General features: G+C 41.1%; 1 protein-coding gene and 2 non-coding genes across 4 annotated transcripts in view; all 3 read right to left on the bottom strand.

Annotated features, from left to right (window-relative positions):
- LOC135105495 (uncharacterized) overlaps positions 1-22,082 on the bottom strand; it is a 106,568-nt gene that overhangs the window by 42,135 nt on the left and 42,351 nt on the right. The window contains exons 2-3 of one of the 2 annotated variants that reach the window (XM_064013632.1): positions 4,042-4,249; positions 1,904-1,944 (exon numbers count right to left, since the gene is read on the bottom strand). In XM_064013632.1, coding sequence (XP_063869702.1) covers positions 1,904-1,944; positions 4,042-4,249 — 249 coding nt within the window. The remainder of the gene's footprint in view (positions 1-1,903; positions 1,945-4,041; positions 4,250-22,082) is intronic. The other variant, XR_010270868.1, reaches the window with a different exon arrangement.
- On the bottom strand, positions 5,688-5,769 carry Trnas-aga (transfer RNA serine (anticodon AGA)). Its single transcript has one exon. It is a non-coding gene; the product is annotated as a tRNA-Ser (tRNA).
- On the bottom strand, positions 8,487-8,568 carry Trnas-aga (transfer RNA serine (anticodon AGA)). Its single transcript has one exon. It is a non-coding gene; the product is annotated as a tRNA-Ser (tRNA).

Genomic DNA, 22,082 nt, shown 5'->3' with positions numbered 1-22,082 from the left:
AAACAATGGCTTCAAAATAATAGGTAAGCGATTTCAAATAAATGAAGCCAAACATTTTTTCTTCATTCGTGCCATAAATATCTGGAACTGTCTTCCATCAAACGTCGTTAACTTAGGTACTATTGATTCATTTAAAACCCGTCTTGATAAGTATCTAGAAATTAATCCCCGGTTTCCACTGTTCATGTCTGAATAACGAACACGTTCACTCCATACTATGTCATCTGATGGGGGTATATATTTCACTAAGGAAGGGAAACAATTATTATTCAACAAAGATTAAAGATTCAAAAAACCTTAGTGATGGCTTGTTCCTCGATGACTTACTGCTGAGCCCGTTACAGTAATGGTAAAAAGGAATCGAGTCCTTGCAGAGCAACTCACCCATCACTATAGTCATCTAGTTAAACGTATTTCAGTGAATCAAAATTTTAAAGACGTGCCTCATCAGACGATAGAAATATTAGGATTGTATATAGATTACATGACGTAGAAGTAGACCTCTCTCTTACTTTCCTCTCAGAATCTATGTTGTTTTTCTATATAACATGTTACCATTTCCTTTTTCCGGCCAGCTTCGGCTGGAGGGATGGAGGGTTGAGGAGGAGCCTTCTTCTGTGCTATCCTGTCTCTCCCACTAAGTTAGAGTAGAATAGTTAACGAAAAAGTCTTGTAACGTCCTCATGGTCTGTTACTGTTTGGACTTTTGTATTCTTTTGTATTCCTCCTCCTCCTCCTCCTCCTCCTCCTCCTCCTCCTCCTCCTCCTCCTACTACTACTACTACTACTACTACTACTCCCATTGAGATGCACTCTTTCATCTCCTTCACCGGTAAACTCTGGAATTTTCTAACTGAATCTATTCCTATTTTCTTATTATTTGAATTATTTTAACTATTTCATTATCATAGTATCAATTTAACATTATTCTGAATATCATGACAGGAGTTTGTGAAGTTTACGATAACGTATATATATTAATAATGGAATCTGAAATGATCTCGTTGCTCATCCACTTTAATTACATCTGTATTTTGCTCTCTTCTGACTAACAACAGGTGGATGCATAAGTTTGGAAAATGTTTGTAGTAGTGAATGAGTCTTACATTTATAGTGGAAGATTCTAGCTGGAAATAGGTAGGCATATTTCATTCAGGGACCGCTACGTATAGGCCTAATGGCTTTAATGTAGCTTTCCGTATTTTTGTAGTTTTTTTAATTTTTTTCTTATGTTATTACTAAATTAACCACACTGATTGGAACCCCATTTACTATTCAGCTTTGGGAAACGGTGATCGAAGAGGCTGTTTCTTTTGGTCTTATGTACTCTGTATAGACGTCAGACAGACTCCTTTTCATGCTTAAAAGTTCATTCTTCTCAAAGAATAGATAATATTGTCTCTACATGGCTAAGTCAAGCTCCCCTTGCGTGCCACCACCGCGTCCCTCTCCTCTCCATTTCACTTACATCATGCATCAACTTTTTATAAACGTTAGGCAGGGTTAAATTTACGTCAAAAAATCATCCTGTTCAAAGAATAAATGATGTCACTGTCACTATCCGCCAAGTTAACTTTCCGCTGCCTGCCACCATCACATCCCTCAGCCAGTTCCCCGCTTATCACACATCACGCCTTGGTTCGTAACCTTAAACATCTCAGCACCTCATCTTGACAACTCTTAACAGTATCTAGTGGAAGTTCTGCGGTTTTCAAGTGTGTTTTTATGACTACTGATAGTTAAGGAAGGATTCTGCATCGTCAGTGAAAGTAAACACCCATAGGAACACGGTTTATCATTATTTCCAATCTTTGAAAATAGTCCTCACGAGAGACCAGTGTTTAAGGATAAGAGTTCATATCACAAGGTTGCTAACAAAGGTGTATGGTTATGCTTGGCTTACCTTACGATGATAGGAGCCTTGCTGTCCACTGATGCCGCTCCCTGCAAAGATGAGAATAATGGTAACAGCAGTAGCAATGGCAATAGCAACAATATCAGTGGTAACATATAAGCACAATTCAGCAGCAGCAGCAGCAGCAGTAGCAGTAGTAGTAGTAGTAGTAGTAGTTTTTATTCTTGCCCAGACTCAACACGTGAAACGAAAAAAAATAAATAAATAAACAAATAAAATGCAATAATAACAGTAAATCTGATAAAAAATAAGCTCCATTTCACTCACATCATGCACCAACCAATTACAACATCCACTCCATACTCCAAACACTCCCAAAGAACCAAACATCCAAGCAATGTCCCCGTGACCACAATCATCCCAACGTTTAGCAATCACTTGAATATCCACTGCCATCAAGTATACATTCATTGCTCGGGCACTATAATTCCACTCCTTTCAAGACCTACAATTAAGAAAGAAAGTCACGTCCCTGTGGAGCAGCTAATTGATGTACCGCCGCCCTGATGACACTCTGAGGGCCTCGCCGACTCGTGGCCGACGAACATTTTGCTGCACAGGACGATGCAAGGTTCGGGACGGGCTGGGGGAAGGAGCGGAGGGTCATAACAGCGGGAAGAAGAGAGAAGCGAGTTAGAAACGTGGGAGAGTTAATAGGAGCGGAAGAAATGGGAGTTGGATGCAAGGGTTTGGGAGGGTGAGGGTTAGATATAGGAGGAATGATATCCTTTGATGGGTAGGTGGGAGGGAACGAGATGAAGAGCAGGAGGGGAGGGAGGCGGTAAAGGGAAGGGATGCATGGGAGGGAATGAAGTGAAGGCAGTAGTGGTGAGAGGAAAGGACAAAGAAGGATAGAACAACGGAAGAGCTTAAAGTACAGCAGCGTAATCAGTCTGTAATGCCTTATTGCTGTATACATGTATACTATAAAGGTCCTCTTGAGATGAGTAGAGGACTAAGGAACGAAACAACTTTTCCCGCAACTTTTGCATCGCGTGTGAGAAAAAAAAAGAATTACAACTCAACAACAATAAGCATTTCGTTTATTTGATGTGTGAATATTGCAAAGTTCAACTCCAGATCGTTCATGTAACGAAGAATTGAGAAATGTCTGTTCCTCTTTTTTTTTTTTATTCTTTCTTTCTTTCTTTTTTTTTTTTTTTTTAACAGCCCTTGGCTTGTATCATTTGTGAGTGAAAACAAAAGTAACTTTAGTAACTATTTCGTTTATTTGGTGCATGGTGGCGGAGGCCGCCGCGCGTTTGCACTCATTAACACTAAACGTTCCGAGACTCGCAGCAAAATAAACGAAGAGCAAGAGCGATTCCCCTGTGAGCGGCGCCTCCACCCGGAGTCACATATCCCCGGTAATGGTCCCGGGCGGAGGGCGCGGTAATAACGGCGGCGGCGGTGGCAGCGGCGGCGCCCTTCATCAGAGAGTCAGTGGGGCAGAAGGTCCGCCGCGCCACACCACCGCCAACTCTTCCTGCTAATGACCATTAACTTCTTATCTCGACAACCATTATCCGCTCGTTAGCACAATGGTCCGATGTCAGCGTTATGCCCACTAATTGTTTAATGATGATAAAACGGGGCATTATGGCCGTGTACAGAAGCCTCGATGGGAAGGGGAGTAGAGCGGGAAAACGCCACCAGATTTAGTCTGCAGTGCAGGCGATAATCAGCCTGCGAGCCTCTGCTCCGAATCCTCAAACGTTTCATCGCCTTACCTCGACTACTTTTGAGAGGATTTGCTGAAAGTTATTGGAGTTTTCAAGGATCGTTTCATGATTATGTTAACAGTTTACTGAGTTTCGTTAGGATTCTGCTCTTTCAATGAAATAAAAAAAAAATCGTAAGAACCCAGCTAATCATCGATATGACCTTTGGAAATAGTCTTTATTGAAAACCCTGAGCGTTTAAGGAAACGAGCCTTTGTCTCCGGCCCCTCTGCCTCATCATGCTGCTGCTCTCTACTTTGCTTTCAGAATATCGTGGGCTGAGCAACGGAGGCAGCGCATCACACCAGCAGTGTGGTCGTTGGTACCGTTGTGAAGTTTTTCAAGTAATATTCAGCGTAAAATGTTGCAAGAATGGATTTTTTCGAAAACATGAACAATACTTACTCGTATTTAGAGTGTGTGTGAAACGATAGTTCCTGTTGCTTATCCCGAGGCGACATCCCCCTGCCAGAGAGCAGAGAAAAGTATGCTCGTGGTGCTTCACAGAGCCTCTACAGCGATGCTCTTCACGGTAACGCTTGTCAGTCAGCATCTGACACATGTACGCCCGTCGCCGCCCCGCCGCGGCCGCCACCGCTACCACCACCTTTCCCTGACGGTAGGTTAAAAATTATTCTCTATCAGATATAGCCATCCAGAGATCGAGAATTGTCTTACCAGTGAATAAATCGCAGAATGGTATAAATATAAAAAGCCGCTACACAAAGGAGAAAACTGAACCTCTATCAAATGTATGCACTCTAGATTCGTCTCATGGAAAAACCACCGCTGTACTGAAACTGAAAACCATTCCATCAGATCTAACCGCTGTATGTTAAAAACTGAAGCTATGGAGAGGTTGAAATTCGTCCTCTATCAGATATAATCACTCCACACTCACTTCAAGGAAATCATTGCTGGTGTAGGAAGTGAATGTCTCAAACGTTCACCGCCCACCTCTCCTTCCCCTCAACATTTACTATCCTTCTAATTGTTCCCTCAAACGTCCATCGTCGACCCGTCCTTCCTCCCGATAATTACCGTCCACCTGTCCTACCCAGCATTTACTGTCCACTTGCTCCTTCCAAATGTATCGTGAACACAAGACAAGAACGGCAAGAAGCTTCGCGAATCTCAAAGGCATGAGAGAGACAGACGGCCGTTTTCAGTAGATTATCTGAAACCTTTGCGAACTGAATAACGCAATCCTGGTGAGGTGGATGGATCAATCAAGCATGCAGCGGCGTCCTCCTCATCTGCAGGGATGACAAGCACGCCTATCAATGTATCAAGAGTGCATCGCGAGGTGGCGCCGGCCGCTATTCTCTCACTACACCATTAAAAGGGAAATCTCGAAGCAGAGAGTCGCTGATTGCTTAGCTTGGAGTGTCTCGCTGAGCCATTATCGTTATCATCGCCTTCATCATTATGCTACTTAAGTAAAGATGAATAGACGGCAGTAGTTAATTAAAAGTTAGCCAGGCAGCTGTTTGCTGCCTTCCCAGTAAAATGTATGGGGAGTGTAAAGGTATTGACGGAAATATTACAATAGGGATGTACTGAAGGGAATGGAATGACACGGGTGAATAGGAATATAACATGAAATTGACAGGAGAAATTAATAGTAGGATTTGATTTGGGTTATCGTAGTAGTAGAAATGCACCAGTAGTACATAATTTGGGAATGTAAAAATATCAGTTTAGTAAAGATGATGCAGCAAAGGCAAATAGAAAAACAGCTATGAAGCAGTTGTGATAGTAATGAGACTAAACTAATAAGAATGCAGCAGCAGCAGCAGCAGCATGATGATGGTTATAGTTATGATGCTGATAATGCTTCTACTGATGCTGATGATGATGAGACTAAGGGTACTGCTCCTGTTTAATCTGACTAAAGAAGTACTTGCTTCTTGACAAAAGATCGTGTATTAATTATATTTAAGCTCATTACGCTTTCTTCCTTTGTTTGATTGATCAATCAAGTGCATTCTTCTACAATGATGTCACCAAATTCTTTAAGTCTTTTGAACAGTTAAAAAGTTCGCTGCCTGCGCAGTGAGTAGGATTCGAACCTACGCGGGAAGATCCCATCTGATTTCTAGTCAGACGCCTTAACCACTCGGCCATCACTGCTTGTTAGGCAGATAGTAGTAGTTATATTAGTAGTGTTTTTCTGCCCGGCACAGCTGGAAGGAGCAGTGAGGGGAAAGCACCTTCACGTTATTATCCTTCCCCATTGGATAGTTTATTGCAAATGGCTGCTTAATGGTCAATAGATGGTACTACTAGTATACCATTACTACCTCACTGGCAGGACAGTCAAGGGCGAACAACGTACCGGTGACGGTGATATAGCATATTATAATGACTGATGATGATATTGATGGAATTTATGATAACATTAACTGTAGTTATTCTGACTGAAAGAAAACAAGAAAATTAATAAACAAATGGAAAAATAGCATTTAACCACAGCTTAATAGCTATTCCAGGGTAATGGAGGGAAAAAGAGAACTCAAAACTCATTTAGGTCGTGGCTCGGCCTACACTGTCCTGGCAGCGTATAATGTATATGCCTGTTTAGCAGACTGCCTCCCACAAGCGTCCATTGCCATTTGTTCCTACATTATAAGCTTCACTACACAAAGTACAGCGCAACGAGTCTACATTTGGCCTCGTATTCTTAGCTTTGTTTTCTCATAAGGCTACTTTTCAAAGACCACATAGATTACCATTCACGATGTTTTTACCAATCACTGGAGTAGAATTCTTGTCGAGCTATCTTTGGAATAATGAATATTCCTTTGGACTGTCCTTTTTAGTGACCGACACCCTCAGTGGGCATTTTGTTCGTTTTTTTTTTTTTATTGTTCTTGTCCAGAGCCTGTCAGACATAAAAGTAAAAAAAATAAAATAAAATAAGTAAATAAATAAATAAATAAATAAAATAAATAAATAAATAAAATAAATAAATAAATAAAAACACTTTGGAAAAACCCATTAACTTTCAATAGATCCTATTGAAGACAGTCGAGAAAAGTGCCGGATTTTTTGAGAATAAGAAAGAAAGAAAACGCAGAAGAGGTGAAAAAAGAAAGGAGAAAAATAGCAAATAGTTGGCGAGGAGGAGACTACTGGCAAAAAGCAAAGCAAAGCAGATTATTGCTAAGATTTCCTACTGGGATGTTCTTTAAATATAACTTTTTTTCTGTCCATTTGCACTTCAGTGGGAAAAATTAATGTTAGAAGCTCTGACAAAAAAATACATTAGTGATGTGCAATTAAAGTCACTGGGATAACACGAAAGAACACTAGCAATGTTGTTTATTGTTACTGGACGCATTTATTATTATTATTATGATTATTGGTATTATAATTGTTACTACCACCACCGCCACCGCCGCCGCTACTACTGCTAGTAATATTTAGTTAGTGCATGATTTAAACAATAAATTCGGTTACTTGATTCATTATGATAAACAGGCATGTTTTTTTTTTTTTTATATATATATATATATATATATATAGAGAGAGAGAGATTTTTTTTACATCATTATTATTATTATGAAATTTATCCTCACTTCTTTGTTTTCTTATTTTTGAGAAACATTCATTATTCTATTATTATTTTTATTATTATAATTATTACTATTATTATTATTATTATTATTATTATTATTATTATTATTATTATTATTATTATTATTTTTATTATTATCATTATCATTTTATTTTAATTTTATTTATTTATTTATTTTTTTTTTGCAATTGACAAACCAACTCTGAATTTCGTCCATAAAACTTGGCATCACACACCCGAGCATAAATTACAGTGAAAAATTAAATGTCATCGCGCATAATGACGTGGTGAGAGAAAAAAAAACATTAAGCCAGTGTTAAAAAAAAGAGCATATTATTCTACATTACTCTAGAAAATGAGAGAAAAAACAATTATTAGGTATAAATACGTTATTGAAAGGAAAGAAATATCTGAGAAGGAAATCCGTGAAAGAAAAAGTTGAAATAAAGAAAAAAATTACATTGCATTACTGAATAAAGAGGAACGCGTTATATTACTGGAAAAAATAACAATAAATCAGTAAAGATTGCTAACCGAGAGGCAAATACTTGAATATAAGAGAATACCAGAATAAAAAAAATAATAATAAAATAAGAAGAATCGTCAATATAGGTTCATGAAAGGAGGAAATCATTTGCAAAGGAAACTCGTGACAATCTGGAATAAAAAAGGACTTTATAAAGAAAATGTGAATGGAAAAAGTAAGGATGGTGATGATGGCAGAAAAAGGAATAAAAAAAAAGATCAAGTCTAAATAGATCCCAGAAAGTGATATAGTATTAACAAAGGAAAACCATGACAGGAAATTTGATTCAAGAAAGAAAGGTGATATTTGCAAAAGGAAACCCGTGAAGACAAGTTAAAGTAAGGTATGAATTTATAATAATAATGAGGAATTAAGAAGAGAGGATAACGATAGCACAGGGAAGCGAAATACATTCAATATTTTACTTCTAGTATGAGAAAAGATAAAACAGCGAGACATGAATACTTTCCTCTCTACAGTATGGGTGTCGAGTCACTGACACTGTTATTCTAAATTATGTCATTTCTTTTATGGGTAATTTGCTATGTTCTATAATAAGGATGAGATCAATGAGTTTCGTATTCACTCTTTTCTTGTTGCGAGGCGTGCTGCTCCTTCCCTCCGTCTTACAAGTCATGTTGCCTGTCTAATTAATTGAGTGTTTCTTATCGTTCGAGTAATCTTTTTCAATGTCACCAAATCCTTTAAGTATTTTGAACACTTGAGTTAAAATTTTTTTTCCTGCGCAGTGAGTAGGATTCGAACCTACGCGGGAAGATCCCATCTGATTTCTAGTCAGACGCCTTAACCACTCGGCCATCACTGCTTGCTCTTCTGTTGGAAGCTGTTGTGTTGCTACTGGTAGTAAAGACTTCGGTAGTCATGCCTTTACTTTTTTCCTTACTGATGTTCCCATTTTCTTTCGTCCTAAACCTCAAATATATTTTTTTAATTTTCTTCTCTCTCAACTTCCCTCATACCATCATCCTACACCTCAAAGAATAACTTTTTTTCACCTTGTCCTCTTTCTTACCTTCCTACCTTCCCTTTATCCTACATCTCAAAGAACGACTTTTTTTATAACCCGTCTTCTCTCCCACGATCCCTCTTCCCTTCACCCTATACCTCAAATAATCACCGTATTTCCTTTCACACAAACCATTACGATTGAGTGTTCTTTTCCCCTAACGAGAAAAGATTAATAATATAAGTGCCTCATCGCAAACGTGTTCCTTCCTTTCCTTTCTCCGGGCAAGGCCTCGCGCTGCAGGTAGGCAGCCTCACCTCCTCCCTCATTCAATTAATCCAACAAACACCGGAATGAATTATCCTAAATTGAGCCCAGAGGGAGAACCGAACACACTAATACTTAATTGCCGCGGCGCGATCCTGTTAATCAAAGAGTTTAAATTAGTCCACATTATATCAACAGGTGTGATGTATAGCTACGAGGCAGGTGTGTGTGTGTGTGTGTGTGTGTGTGTGTGTGTGTGTGTGTGTGTGTGTGTGTGTGTGTGTGTGTGTGTGTGTGTGTGTGTGTGTGTGTGCGTGTGTATCCGTGTGCTTCTCTCTCTCTCTCTCTCTCTCTCTCTCTCTCTCTCTATGTCTATTAATTTCTCATTCTCAATCTATATGTCTATCTGTTTCTGTCACTGCATGTCTGCCTGTAGGTCTATCCGTCTGTCCGTCTGTCTGTCTGTCTGTGTCTGGTGGTCAGTTGCTCTGCTTGCCTGGCCCTTTCCCCCCCCCACACACACACACTCTCTCTCTCTCTCTCTCTCTCTCTCTCTCTCTCTCTCTCTCTCTCTCTCTCTCTCTCTCTCTCTCTCTCTCTCAATGGAAAATAACGTAGCGTCCGCCAGGCTGTTTAATTAAATGGTTCAGGCATCACGACGGAGCAATTAAAATTGTAACTAAATTAGGACGCAGCGTTTGGGGGCAAAATTAAGCGTGTAATTACATACATTTTGGAGGTGGGGATGATGACATTATCCTTATAGTGTTAATCACGTGTTACTGGAGCGGCCCCGCCAACTCCCTGTCCCCCCTGTCTGTGACTGTTCTCTGTTCTCTTTTCTCTCTCTCCCTCTTTCATTTTTCCCTCCTAATTTATTTTTTTTCTGTATTTCCTGTGTACGATCTCTTCAGTCATCCTTCATCTGCCTTTGCTTATCTCTTTTCGTATTTTAAATATCAGTGTTCGATGTTTCTTTTTTTTTTTATTCATATACTTTTGCTCTTACAATATAAGTTACAATTTTCTCTCATGTTGCTTTTCCAGTCAGTTAATTATGCTTCTTTAGCTGCGAGGAGCATGTTATTTGCAGCATTTTGCATTAATAATCCGGCTTGCACTAGCTGCGTCTCCTTTTGTCACGCGTTCTGCATCCTCATTAAACAAACTGATATCTCTTTCACACCGAGTCTGCCTGGAGCAGGCCACCACCGAGCAAGCATAATAACAACCCACAGTTACGTGAGCTGCTGCCACGGTGAACATTATGCTGCGTCCTCACGGGGGCTGTCACCAGGGCGGCGCCACTGTCGACATAAACATTTACACCAACATTATCCTTCCACTCTTCATAACGGCGAGGAGCACTACAAGAGCTTTGCTTTTTACTAAACAAGGATATTATGGAGATATTGCTGTTATGACATTAAAAATCTCGCTGCCGGTATTAAGCGAAGCGCACAGTGTTGGCACTCCCCTGATCACCCCAACCCGGCCAGCCACTCCCGGGGAATAAATAGACACCAGGTAAGAAGGCCACCGGGTTGGGAAAGATATAAGAAATTAATTCCTCAGACTCAAAAATCAAGGAATACTGAACATTATTAAGTTTCACATAAACAAGGAGGAATGCCAGCAATGAACCTTGCTCCCTTGCAACTCAAGGCTTGTTTTAAATGCACTTGGCGTCGCCGGACAACAGTCATTTAAGAGTGTTCAGAGGTCTCTCTGGCAACTCACGACGTCCTCGGGTGCCTTTCGACAAAAATTGCCTCCTTTTGTACTGCTTCGCCTTTTGCTGGCTGATGACCGAACATCGTATTCATAGTCACATTTTTTTACCTTCAAATTTTTTTCGTCTGGCCGTGGATTAAGCCAAGGATGAGAGTGACTATGACAAACCAGACACAGGAGACCTCAGAACGCTGTATATCCCATACAAGTAATAAATTTGATGATTTTTATAAATTTCGCCTCTTCCAACTGCATATTTATCTATACCGTCCATAATTATCATCATCAGCAGCAGCAGCTCCACGATGTGCAAGGCACTGGATGATTCTATGGCTCAATGTCTGATTCTCTACTTAAACCTCTTATACCACGACATCGGTTAGGTTTTATTCCGAACACCATTACTACATCAAGCACACTACTACATTAAAACATACTACATCACTGCACTAAACTTAAAATATGTCGCAATAAAGGCATTTAAAATCATCTTGCTACTTATCCACTACTATTATATTTATTTTCTCACATTAATAACTGGTGATTTTATGAACCTTGAACATTGCGTCTTGTACTGAAAGACCCTTTCACTGCTATTTGGCACATCTCTCCTCAGTCACCAGTTATTCTGAGACATTTTCTACTGTTATACATCCAAACATTATACGGACTAGAAATTGCAAAATCTATTGTTCTTTTATCCCTTTCTCTCTTGTAAGTGTTTGTAAAGATTTCATACATTTTTGTTAGTGCTTTGAATTGTCGCTTATCGTCATCTTGATTCAGGCTCACAGCAGTTTCTCGGTGGGAAAGGAAGCGTGCTCTCGTAACCCCGTTCAGCGTTACTTTTAGCGCCATAATTATCGATTTACAGACGCCTTACGCAGGACAGACACTTCATTCCTCTCAAGCTTTTAAAACTCAGAATACTCTCTCGATCACTATTTGGAAGGACACCCCTCTCAGACACTTTTATCTGTGCGTGTGTGTGTGTGTGTGTGTGTGTGTGTGTGTGTTAGATTATTGGCCTTGTCCTCATCTGTCATAAGAAAATTAAAAAATCTGTTGCTTTTCGCACCGACCAATGCTCTGTCAGATTTCAGGTGCAAGTGTGTGTGTGTGTGTGTGTGTGTGTGTGTGTGTGTGTGTGTGTGTGTGTGTGTGTGTGTGTGTGTGTGTGTGTGTGTGTGTGTGTGCGTGCGTGCGTGCGTGCGTGCGTGCGTGCGTGCGTGCGTGCGTGCGTGCGTGCGTGCGTGCGAGCGCGTGTGTAAGCGCGCATGCCTCGCTGCCACTCGCCATTCCTCATCTGAACAAAACTTCTCAGAAATGTTTTAATCAAGTGAGAGATTAATCGCACCAACAATAAACACATTAAACAACAGCTTCCTCACATCACGGTAATTACTTCTAGCAGGCTTTAGGTAATATTTCTCTATGGCACTTCTAATTAGTAAATTGAATATATATATCATACCAAGTGTTTTCTTCCCGATCCTCGCATACATATCTTGTTCGTCACAATCAGTCCTATCATTTCTAGTGGGAAGGCTTAACAACCCTTATAAAGATGAGATATAACAACGGTGATGTTAGTATAGATCCTGAGGGTTAGTAGTCTGGAAAGAATCAGAGATAAAGGGTTCAAGTTTCATAAAGTTTGGTAAAAAAGAGAGAGAGAGAGAGAGAGAGAGAGAGAGAGAGAGAGAGAGAGAGAGAGAGAGAGAGAGAGAGAGAGAGAGAGAGAGAGAGAGAGAATTTACAAATCGAGTTATAGATGACTGGAATAGACTTATTAATCAGGCTGCTAGTGCTTAACTGACGGAGAGACTTAAAAAAAAAGGTTAATCAAATGTATGAATATGAATGATAGGTCTTTTACACAATGCCACTCGTAGGTCTGTTATCTTCTTGTAGCTTTCCATATGTTCTAAAAATATTTCTGTCTCCGCGGAACAAGAGGCACGTCAGCAAACTTGTAATAAAGGAGAAATGGCAGTATTCTTTGCCAGGCTGAATCAAACTATGCATCACATGAGGTGGCGTGTTCTTCATTACACCCTTTCTCTGTTGATGATAGCATGACACTTGTTATCTCAAGAGTAAACCCACGCAACTTTACTGATCAAAAGATTGATTGTTTGAGCAAGCCGATCATTGCTCTTGTTATTCGTGGTTTGAAATCATGCTCTGGTCTTGTACTCCATTATTACATCCAAATAGAAGCCATTGTAGCCAGATTATCATATACTGAACATACACCACAGCATTACGCTTATAGAGGCGCTACAGCAGTCGAACTTTTATAGTCTTCACCTGTACTATACGAGTATATAACATTTCGCTTGAATAGAAGCCATAGCAGTCAAAGAAGCATACCTTTCACCTGCACCACAACTTTACATTACTTACATTATACTCTTCACCTGCGACATTACATTCTGTCATACTTTAATAAACATCACAACAATCGCATCATCATACTCTTCACGTGCACCACACCACTCCGCCACACCTGCAGGGACGCCACAGCAGTCACAGGGTTAACAGCCGATCAGCGAGCCGTCCCGGCATTCAATTAGGCTGATGTATGCCAACAGGTGTCTCGCCTAGTATTTAATTTGCAGTATAAATCACGTATTGATTGAGTTCATTGGAAATAAACAGATTTCATCACACGAAAAGGGAAGGGAAGGGAGGGGAAGGGGAGGAGCACTCAGGGGGAAGGTGACTGAAATTAAGCTGTTTTTGTTGTTGTTGTATGTGTTTGTTTGTTTTTTTCCTTTTAACTAATAACTTCTTTTTACTAATAACGATAATGATGGTGATAATAATAATAATAATAATAATAATAATAATAATAATAATAATAATAATGATAATGATAATAATAATAATAATAATAAAAATAATAATAAATAATAATAATAATAATAATAATAATAATAATAATAATAATAATAATAATAATAATAATAATAGTAATAATAATAATAACAACAATAACGATAATAATAATAATAACAGAAAGACCAGAAAATAAAAAGAAATAAAGAAGAATAATAGCATCATCATCATCATCATTATTAATACAGATGACAATAGTAATAATAATGACTATGATAATTATGTTGATGATGATGATGATGATGATGATGATGATGATAATAATAATAATAATAATAATAAAGATTCCCTTTCTATCAGCGACGGCAAAGATTCCTTACAAGAGGCTTTGTAATCTTCTTACACTGAGTTTTGGAGTCTTAAGGAACAGCATTTATTACCTTCATTACATATAATCCATTTAAATTTTCTATTTACTTATTTATTTATTCATTTTGTTTTTACCGTTAATGGACCTCTCTTTCACAAACAAAACAGAAGAGAACACGAGAAAAAATTGAGAAAATAAATAAAAAAAATCTTCGTAAACATTCGCCTCCGAAGTATCCACAACTTGCTCTGCGCCAAAACGAAATGAGGAGTGAATCTCTCTTTCTCTCCCCAAACACACCTGTACGGAGCACCAGTAGTGACAACCCAACGTGGCGGAGCGGCGTACATACTTACATCCCCGTCACCCAGTGAGTCCCGACCACCACCCTCACTCAGCCGCCCCTCCCCTTCCCTGGCTAAGCTCACACACACCCCGCCAAATTTTAATCCCGTTTCCGCCACAACGACCCCTAATTTCGCGCCTCCCCGTCCCCGCCTGTCCCTCTTCCTTTGGGCCGTTCGCCAGGTGTTAATTCTTCCTTTCATTAAGTGATTACCTGGAGATTAATACCCGTGATATCGCAGGCATCCTCAGATAAAATCGGGAAGTGCCACTGGCTATTTCCTTACTCGGGGGAATGAGTTCTGCGTACGTTGGTCGGTTGAGAGGCTGGCAGAGTAGGGCGCGTACAGAGCTGAGCCCTCGTCGCTTTTACTCGCGTCAAAACAGCATGAAACGAACGGCAAAGATTCATTTCATTATCTTCCGCAATGTAAATCTATGATCCATATTCTTAAGCATTTCAGTTATTTTTCTCGACTACTTTAGACAAGCTTTACTGGATACTGCTGGGGTTTTTAAGAGTGCTTGTATGGATACAGTGATAGTGTAACGAAAATTCCGCAGCATTATCAACAAAAACACACATGAGAACCCGATTAATCGCCTCTGACAATATTCTGAAAGCACAAAGTGTTTAAGAATACGAACCTACATACTACAAAAAAGTAAGAGTAAAAGAAAGAGGGAAAAAAAATTATAAGCACCCTTCCCACCGTCAGTATCCATTATCCTCATCGGCCAGCCGGGAGCGAGCCAGCCAGCCAGTCCTTGCTGCCCGTGCAATACTCGCAGCCTTTCAGCCCAGTCGCCGCCGCGCAGAGTGGATTGGCTTTTCAGCTTGAGGAGGTTGCTCTATATGCTCTCTAAGGCCAGTCTGTCTGAGCCAATCTTGTCCGTGCTATGTATTCATGTATTACACACACACACACACACACACACACACACACACACACACACACACACACACGGGAGGTTGAGGAGAGAGAGAGAGAGAGAGGAGAGAGAGAGAGAGAGGAGAGAGAGAGAGAGAGAGGAGAGAGAGAGGAGAGAGAGGAGAAGAGAAGAAGAGAAAGGAAGAGAGAGAGAGAGAGAGAGAAGGAGAGAGAGAGAGAGAGAGAGGAGAGAGCAGCTTTACTATGCGATGATCAGTAGACAATAGGGAAAAAAGCGATTTGAGAGGGAGGGAGGTTGGGGAGGGTCATGGTGTTTTACAAGGAGTGCAGGAGTTACGAGCGACATGAGCATTTAACACGTCGCCAGAACTCTCCGCCAGCACACAGCTCGCTACGTAAGCAGGTGTGCCTCCTGATGGCAACGTTATCTATTGCATGCAGCAAGGTTATGCATTAAACTTGATATAATAAGGTTCTTGTTGTTGTTATTGTTGTTGCTATAATTATAATTCAGATACTACTACAACTACTACTACTACCACTACTATTACTGTATTATTATCATTATTATTATTATTATTATTATTATTATTATTATTATTATTATTATTATTATATATTATAGGAGCAGCAGCAGCAGCAGCATTATTATTATTTCATAAGGACATGCGATCCCACTATTCATCACACTTTGTTCTATACTACTTTGTGCTGCAACAAGTCTGAGAAGTTAACCGGAGTCACCCAGAAAACAAGAGATGTTGAATACGTATCTCTATTTCCCAAAAAAAGACAGAAAGAGACAGAGTGAGGATATCGCTTGTCCCCTCCTCTGTTTGTTTTCCCTTTTACTGAGTCAAGGCACACAGGGAATGGGCAGATTAATCTCTCCCTCAGCCCTCGCAAGCTGGGAATGTAGGCAGGTTATATAGATAGACACACTAATTATTTTCACTGTTGTTGTTGTCGTCTACCGGTGACTCCTCGTACATGGCCCGTAGTGGATCAAACCAACAAAGCTCTAACCATCATCATCAATATGAAATGTGAATAAAACGGATGGATGGGGGAAAAAGGGCCATTGAGGCAGCAGCATTCATGTAGTAGAGAGGCAGGCCATCAAAAATATGAGTAATGGAGTAACGCAAAGTAATACAGGTATGCACGCTTCAAACAGGAACGACGGAGAGATAGCACGTTCATCAACAAAATTGCTCAATTAAGTGTAAAATGAACCAAAAATAAATTTTTTTGAAAAAGCTGCAAGTCTAACTATTTAAAATGTGGAAATGTTGGTTGATGTAAATATTAATATAAAAAGAATATGAACTGTAATTTTCCTTTTCCACTGAGGGATAAATATATATATATATATATATATATATATATATATATATATATATATATATATATATATATATATATATATATATATATATATATATATATATATATATATATATATATATATATATATATATATGTGTCTGTGTGTGTGTTTGTGTGTGTGTGTGTGTGTGTGTGTGTGTGTGTGTGTGTGTGTGTGTGTAACTAATTAGCGTACCTTGCAACGTTAATGGCGGAAAGCAGCGAGTTCTGCGACACGAATGGAAGCTTAAATACGAGCGAGGCGCACGGAAATGATACGAGGCATGCACTTACTCGTTGACGTGTCCCGAACATCATTGTGGAATCGCATACATTATAGGAAATTAATTACTGAGAAGATGATCAGCAGCCAATTACCTGGTGGACAATAAAGGCACATGGATTCTGATACGAGATGAAAAATTAAAATGTAATAAAAAAAATACAGAGCAGTGATAAGTATGAAGAAAAAAAAACTCATAAATTAGTTTGTAATGATTTAAAAATAAACAAAGACTCATGAAAACCGCAAGAAAAATATACATTCACAGAAACATAATAGCGTAGCAGTATATAAGTAAATAGCAAGCTGAATTTCCTTTCAAGCTTGCATCTTAAATTTTCAGCCGCAAGATGGCTCTAGTACAACGCTTGCCTCGCGGCCCAAAGGTTGCAAGTTCGATCCTGGCTTACGGCAGTTTCTCGGCAGGGGAGGTAACACTTTTCCAGTAATCATAGCCGGCGCCATATTAACTTGTAGTGTGTGTCTGTGTGTGTGTGTGTGTGTGTGTGTGTGTGTGTGTGTGTGTGTGTGTGTGTGTGTGTGTGTGTGTGAGTCCAACCATTGTACAACTCTTTCGAATCCCTAAAGGCATGACAATACACACACACACACACACACACACACACACACACACACACACACACACACACACACACACACACACACACACACACACACACACAAACTTTCATAGCATTTCTTAACAGCCAGATGCTTCAACATGAAATATAACAAGGAATACGATTACTGGAGGCAACACCCTACAGCTGCTGTATATACTCAGTCCGAAGTATTTCCTATACACAAGACCACTTCCTCTTTTCCACCCAGCGACTATCAATCGAATACTGCATCCTCCTCTCACCCTTAAAGTAATCACAATCTGTCTGTCTGTCTGTCTGGTGGAGGGAGGGCAAAGAGAGAGAGAGAGGCACTTGTTCGTGGTAAGTGTTAACCATTTGTGTATTTGTCAGAAGAACGAAGCTAGGTTAGGGAGAGATGGGGAGGGTACTGAGAGAGAGAGAGAGAGAGAGAGAGAGAGAGAGAGAGAGAGAGAGAGAGAGAGAGAGAGAGAGAGAGAGAGAGAGAGAGAGAGAGAGAGAGAGAGAGAGAGAGAGAGAGAGAGAGAGAGAGAGAGTATAATTATGTCCTACGCTGCATTTCTTGATCAGAGCGAATGAAGTTACTTAATGGTGACAAAAATTATAAAAAAGACAGACTGAGATATTTATATTTCTCTCTCTCTCTCTCTCTCTCTCTCTCTCTCTCTCTCTCTCTCTCTCTCTCTCTCTCTCTCTCTCTCTCTCTCTCTGAATCTGTCTACTTAACTACCCATCTCCCTACTTACATATCCACTATCTACCAATCTATCTAACTACCTTTAGCTTAATGAGGTCCAGAAGGTAAAATCACCCACACAACCTCTCACCTCTTACCTCTCAGCCGTCACGCTTCCCTTAACCAATTCAGATTCCCTTTAATCGCGTCTCTTCCTCTAACACACCACCTTTCTCTGCCCGTGCATCCCTCCCACCCATACTACCCTCTCCCTTTGCCATTCAACCCTATAAACCTATATCACGTCCTTCCTTCTCTTCTTTACCAGCAAATAACATCCCTTTTTACCCCGCACCCCTCTTACCTTAATACTACCACAAGACAATATCTCTTTTAATCCTAGGCCCTTTTCACATGCCTTATTTCTTACCCTACGCCCTACACCACCACAGGCAATCTAATAGTCATTTTATCTCTTTGCCTACAGCCTTTTCATATGCATTAGATTTACTGTCAAACGCAACCTTGTCAGTATAATGTCTTTTCTTCCTATAAGTTCCCGTTCACTATCACACAGCAGGCCTATAATAATTTTATCTTTACCTCTACCCTTTTCATATGCATTAATTTAACCATTAAACGCAGCCCTGTCGATATACAGTGTCTTTTCTCTCTGTGAGTTCCTGTACACTACACACCAGCCCTTTATTCCCTCTCCTTTCTCCCTGGCACCAGCACCCCATTACCATGCCAACATCGCGCAGCCTCACGCCGCCATCCCCAGCAAGAATCACCTTTTAGGATTCAACTTAAGTCCTCGTGTTATTACATATCAATTTGGAGGCTCCCCGCCGAAACGAAGGGGGCGAGGGTGGACGAGCACTCCGCGACGCCGCCCCGCAGGAAGAACTGTGGTCTCTGTGCCGGGCGATCCAAGGGCCACGATGCCGCAGCCAGAAGCTCTGAGCCTTAACTGCGAGAATTAAGTGGGCGATTACGGGTAAGAGAAGAATAAGATTAGAGGTCCGAGGAAATAAAGTCACCCTCTTTTCCTTCTCCGAATTTTCCTCATTCGGAGTTGGGACTTAACGCCCATCCGCCCTTACGGCTCACTCTGGCTGGAATAATTAAGATGAAAGCACAGAGTTCCTTTCTGGAGACACGCGGAGAGGTAGGGAGCGGGTGGCAGGCCGTGGGAGAGAGGGTGGTGTGTGGGTGATGGGTGGTGAGTAAGTGGGAGGTGAGTGGTAGGAGGTGAAAAAGAGAGTAAGAGAGCGGACGGCCTCGAGAGATTGCCAGGGACCATAGTTCATCATCCCCAACAAGATCGGATCTGCCGCTCACACAGGATCGCCCCTTTATCTCGTCCAGCATCTTCGCCGCAAGCAAAAACAACTTCCCTGGTAAACCGAGAAGCTTTCCCCTCACTCCCTCGCTCTCCCCGCACCAGACTGAAGGAGAGATTACTCTGCAAGGCCCCATTTACCTCCAGCAAGTAATCTGGTCGAGGAATCCTAAAAGAAGTGTCAATTAGAGCCGAGGCATGAATAATGGCTAAGGGCTCGTCTCTGCCCCTCCCTGCACCCGCTCACTCCCGTCCGTCTATTTCAAACTTGAGCAATTAGTGGATAATGCCGAGCCGGACCTGACCACTGTCTGGGAGCCGCGACGCCGCCTTCCCTTCCCCGCTGCTCGCCTTCCCTTGGCTCCAGGTGCGGCACAGGCTGCTGAGAAAGTCCACGTCCCTCGTTTTCTATGCCAAGGAAAGGCGCACGCGGGAAAAACCCACGATACCACTAAACCCTCGGCGGCAGCTCCGGCACTGGAATATATTTCGCCGCGGCCATTACAAAAGACAACAACGAAAACATCTGAAAACTAGAGGCAAGCGTTTGAATACTCCTCTGGGATCTGTTTACAACCCCAGCCATCCTCTTTCCACACTTAATGTCCTGGGCGCGTAATGGACACCCGCACCCTTACAGCCTCGCCTCCCCAGTCCACCCTAGTGGCCGGCACACACACGGGCCATAGTCCCCGGCCCTCCTCACCCCGCAATACACCTCTCTAGCGCGGAGGAAATGATTGGTGCTCTTATAAGAAAATAATGGTGGAAATAGCGCCTTAATTCGTTAATAAAAGGTCTGGATAGCTAGATAAAAGGGCAGAGAGGCGAGCTGGCGCGAGGACCATCCATCTTGCGGGCAATCCAGGACTGTCAGAGCGGACGCTGGTCTGTCTGGGGCCCGGGAAGGCCAGCGATGGATGACTCGGCCGCCCTCGTCCCTGGGTCAGTATCAGCTGCCCACGCCCACCTCCTCCTGAGTGCCGCGATGGGCCGGTGTGGCGCTAACTGAGGGCAAGACCACTCAAGTGATTCACAGGTGTTGCCTTTGAAGTAAGTGTGTTAGTGTACGTCAGGTTGAAGTGCGTGGAGTGGAAAACACAAGCTGGCACGCCAATATCATCATCTCTTCAGCCCTGCACTGGTCAATTCCCTAACAGATTGACTTGCTCTATTTTTTCCCTTCCTTCCACAAGTTAGACATTTTCAGGAGAGGAAAATCAACCTTACTCCAGATCGTTTAAGTATTTGCCTCTTTCTCTTTCTCTCTTTTTTTTTATTCTCTCCTTATTTCTGGCGCGGTACTGGCAAGAATTTTATCTCGTTTGTTTTTAGCCTTTCGTCTTCCTCCAGTGGTGCGAATTAAGCAATAAGTTTGGAGGTAATGAGGCATGAATGAAGCACTGCAGAGGAAGAGGAGGAGGAGGAGGAGGAAGAGGAGGAGGAGGAGGAGGAGGAGGAGGAGGAGGAGGAGGAGGAGGAGGAGGAGGAGGAGGAGGAGGAGGAGGAGGAAGCGTTGTGGGGATCTTGGAGAAAAGGAACCAATGTAGCGGTGAAGAACAACAAAAGAATAAAAGAGAAAAAGGAAAAAAAGAAGAGAAAAAAAGGAAAGGAGAAGGAAAAAAGAAGAAAATAGAAGGAAGAAATAAGGAAAATCGAGAAAACACAAAACATAATAGAAAGGAAAGCAGATAAAGAAGCAAAAGAGGAAAAGAATGAAGGAATAACATAAAAAGCCTAAGGGAGGAATAATATACAACACAAATGAAGAACACTTGAATGAAAAAAAAAATACTGTTATAGTCAAATAAATATATCATTCACTTCAGATATATCGCTCGAGTAACACACCGCATTCAAGTCCACTGTGTTTAGATCTTCCTCTCAATCGCAACTCCTCTGAGCTACTAGGAATCTAACAACTGTAAGGGTTTGCAAGGAAAGTGTCAGCAGATCACGGGACTTACTGGCGGAAAATAACACAGTGGGAGGGAGTGTATGAAGTTACTAGACTCTCTGTTCTCTCTCCCATACTGACCAAGTCCACGTATACACCTGCACAAAGGAACAACGGGAGGCAGGTGCTGATAGGCGTAGCTGAGACGAAACACAAGGTAACTTCGCTTCACGTAATTTCGAAATGGTGTCAGGGAGTCTCACATGTGACGTTAAATGGTTGTCGACGAGAGATCCTCAGTACAAAGAAGATATAGAATAAAAAGTTAACTATAATACCCTACAAATTAATAAGATACACGCGTTGCTTCAAAACCTAAACCACTTAAGTCTAATTTTTTCATCTCCTTTTTCTACGACGCTAAATGATCAAAGACAAGAACCTGAGACGGCTTGAGAGAAGAATGTGAAGTGAAGATGTAGTCACACACTTTAAGCAAATTAGTTCACCTTGTTCTCCAAGACTCACATCGCCTACAGCTACCTCACATTTCCTGAGATTTTTTCCGAGGTAATCTGTACACGGCCATTTCCTATATGTAGACTCTGAAGGAATAATAATGTTGATGACGTCGAAATACATCAAATGGGAAATATGGTGGAGGTATTTAAAAGAAGTTAATGACAGAAGGTCATTGAAATGAAAATGAGACCTTGCAACGATAACAGTAAAGACGACGAAAATTTTGC

The sequence above is a fragment of the Scylla paramamosain genome, chromosome 1 (assembly GCF_035594125.1).
Source record: "Scylla paramamosain isolate STU-SP2022 chromosome 1, ASM3559412v1, whole genome shotgun sequence".
NCBI classification, from domain to species: domain Eukaryota; kingdom Metazoa; phylum Arthropoda; class Malacostraca; order Decapoda; family Portunidae; genus Scylla; species Scylla paramamosain.
This window is presented reverse-complemented; position numbering and strand designations above follow the sequence as displayed.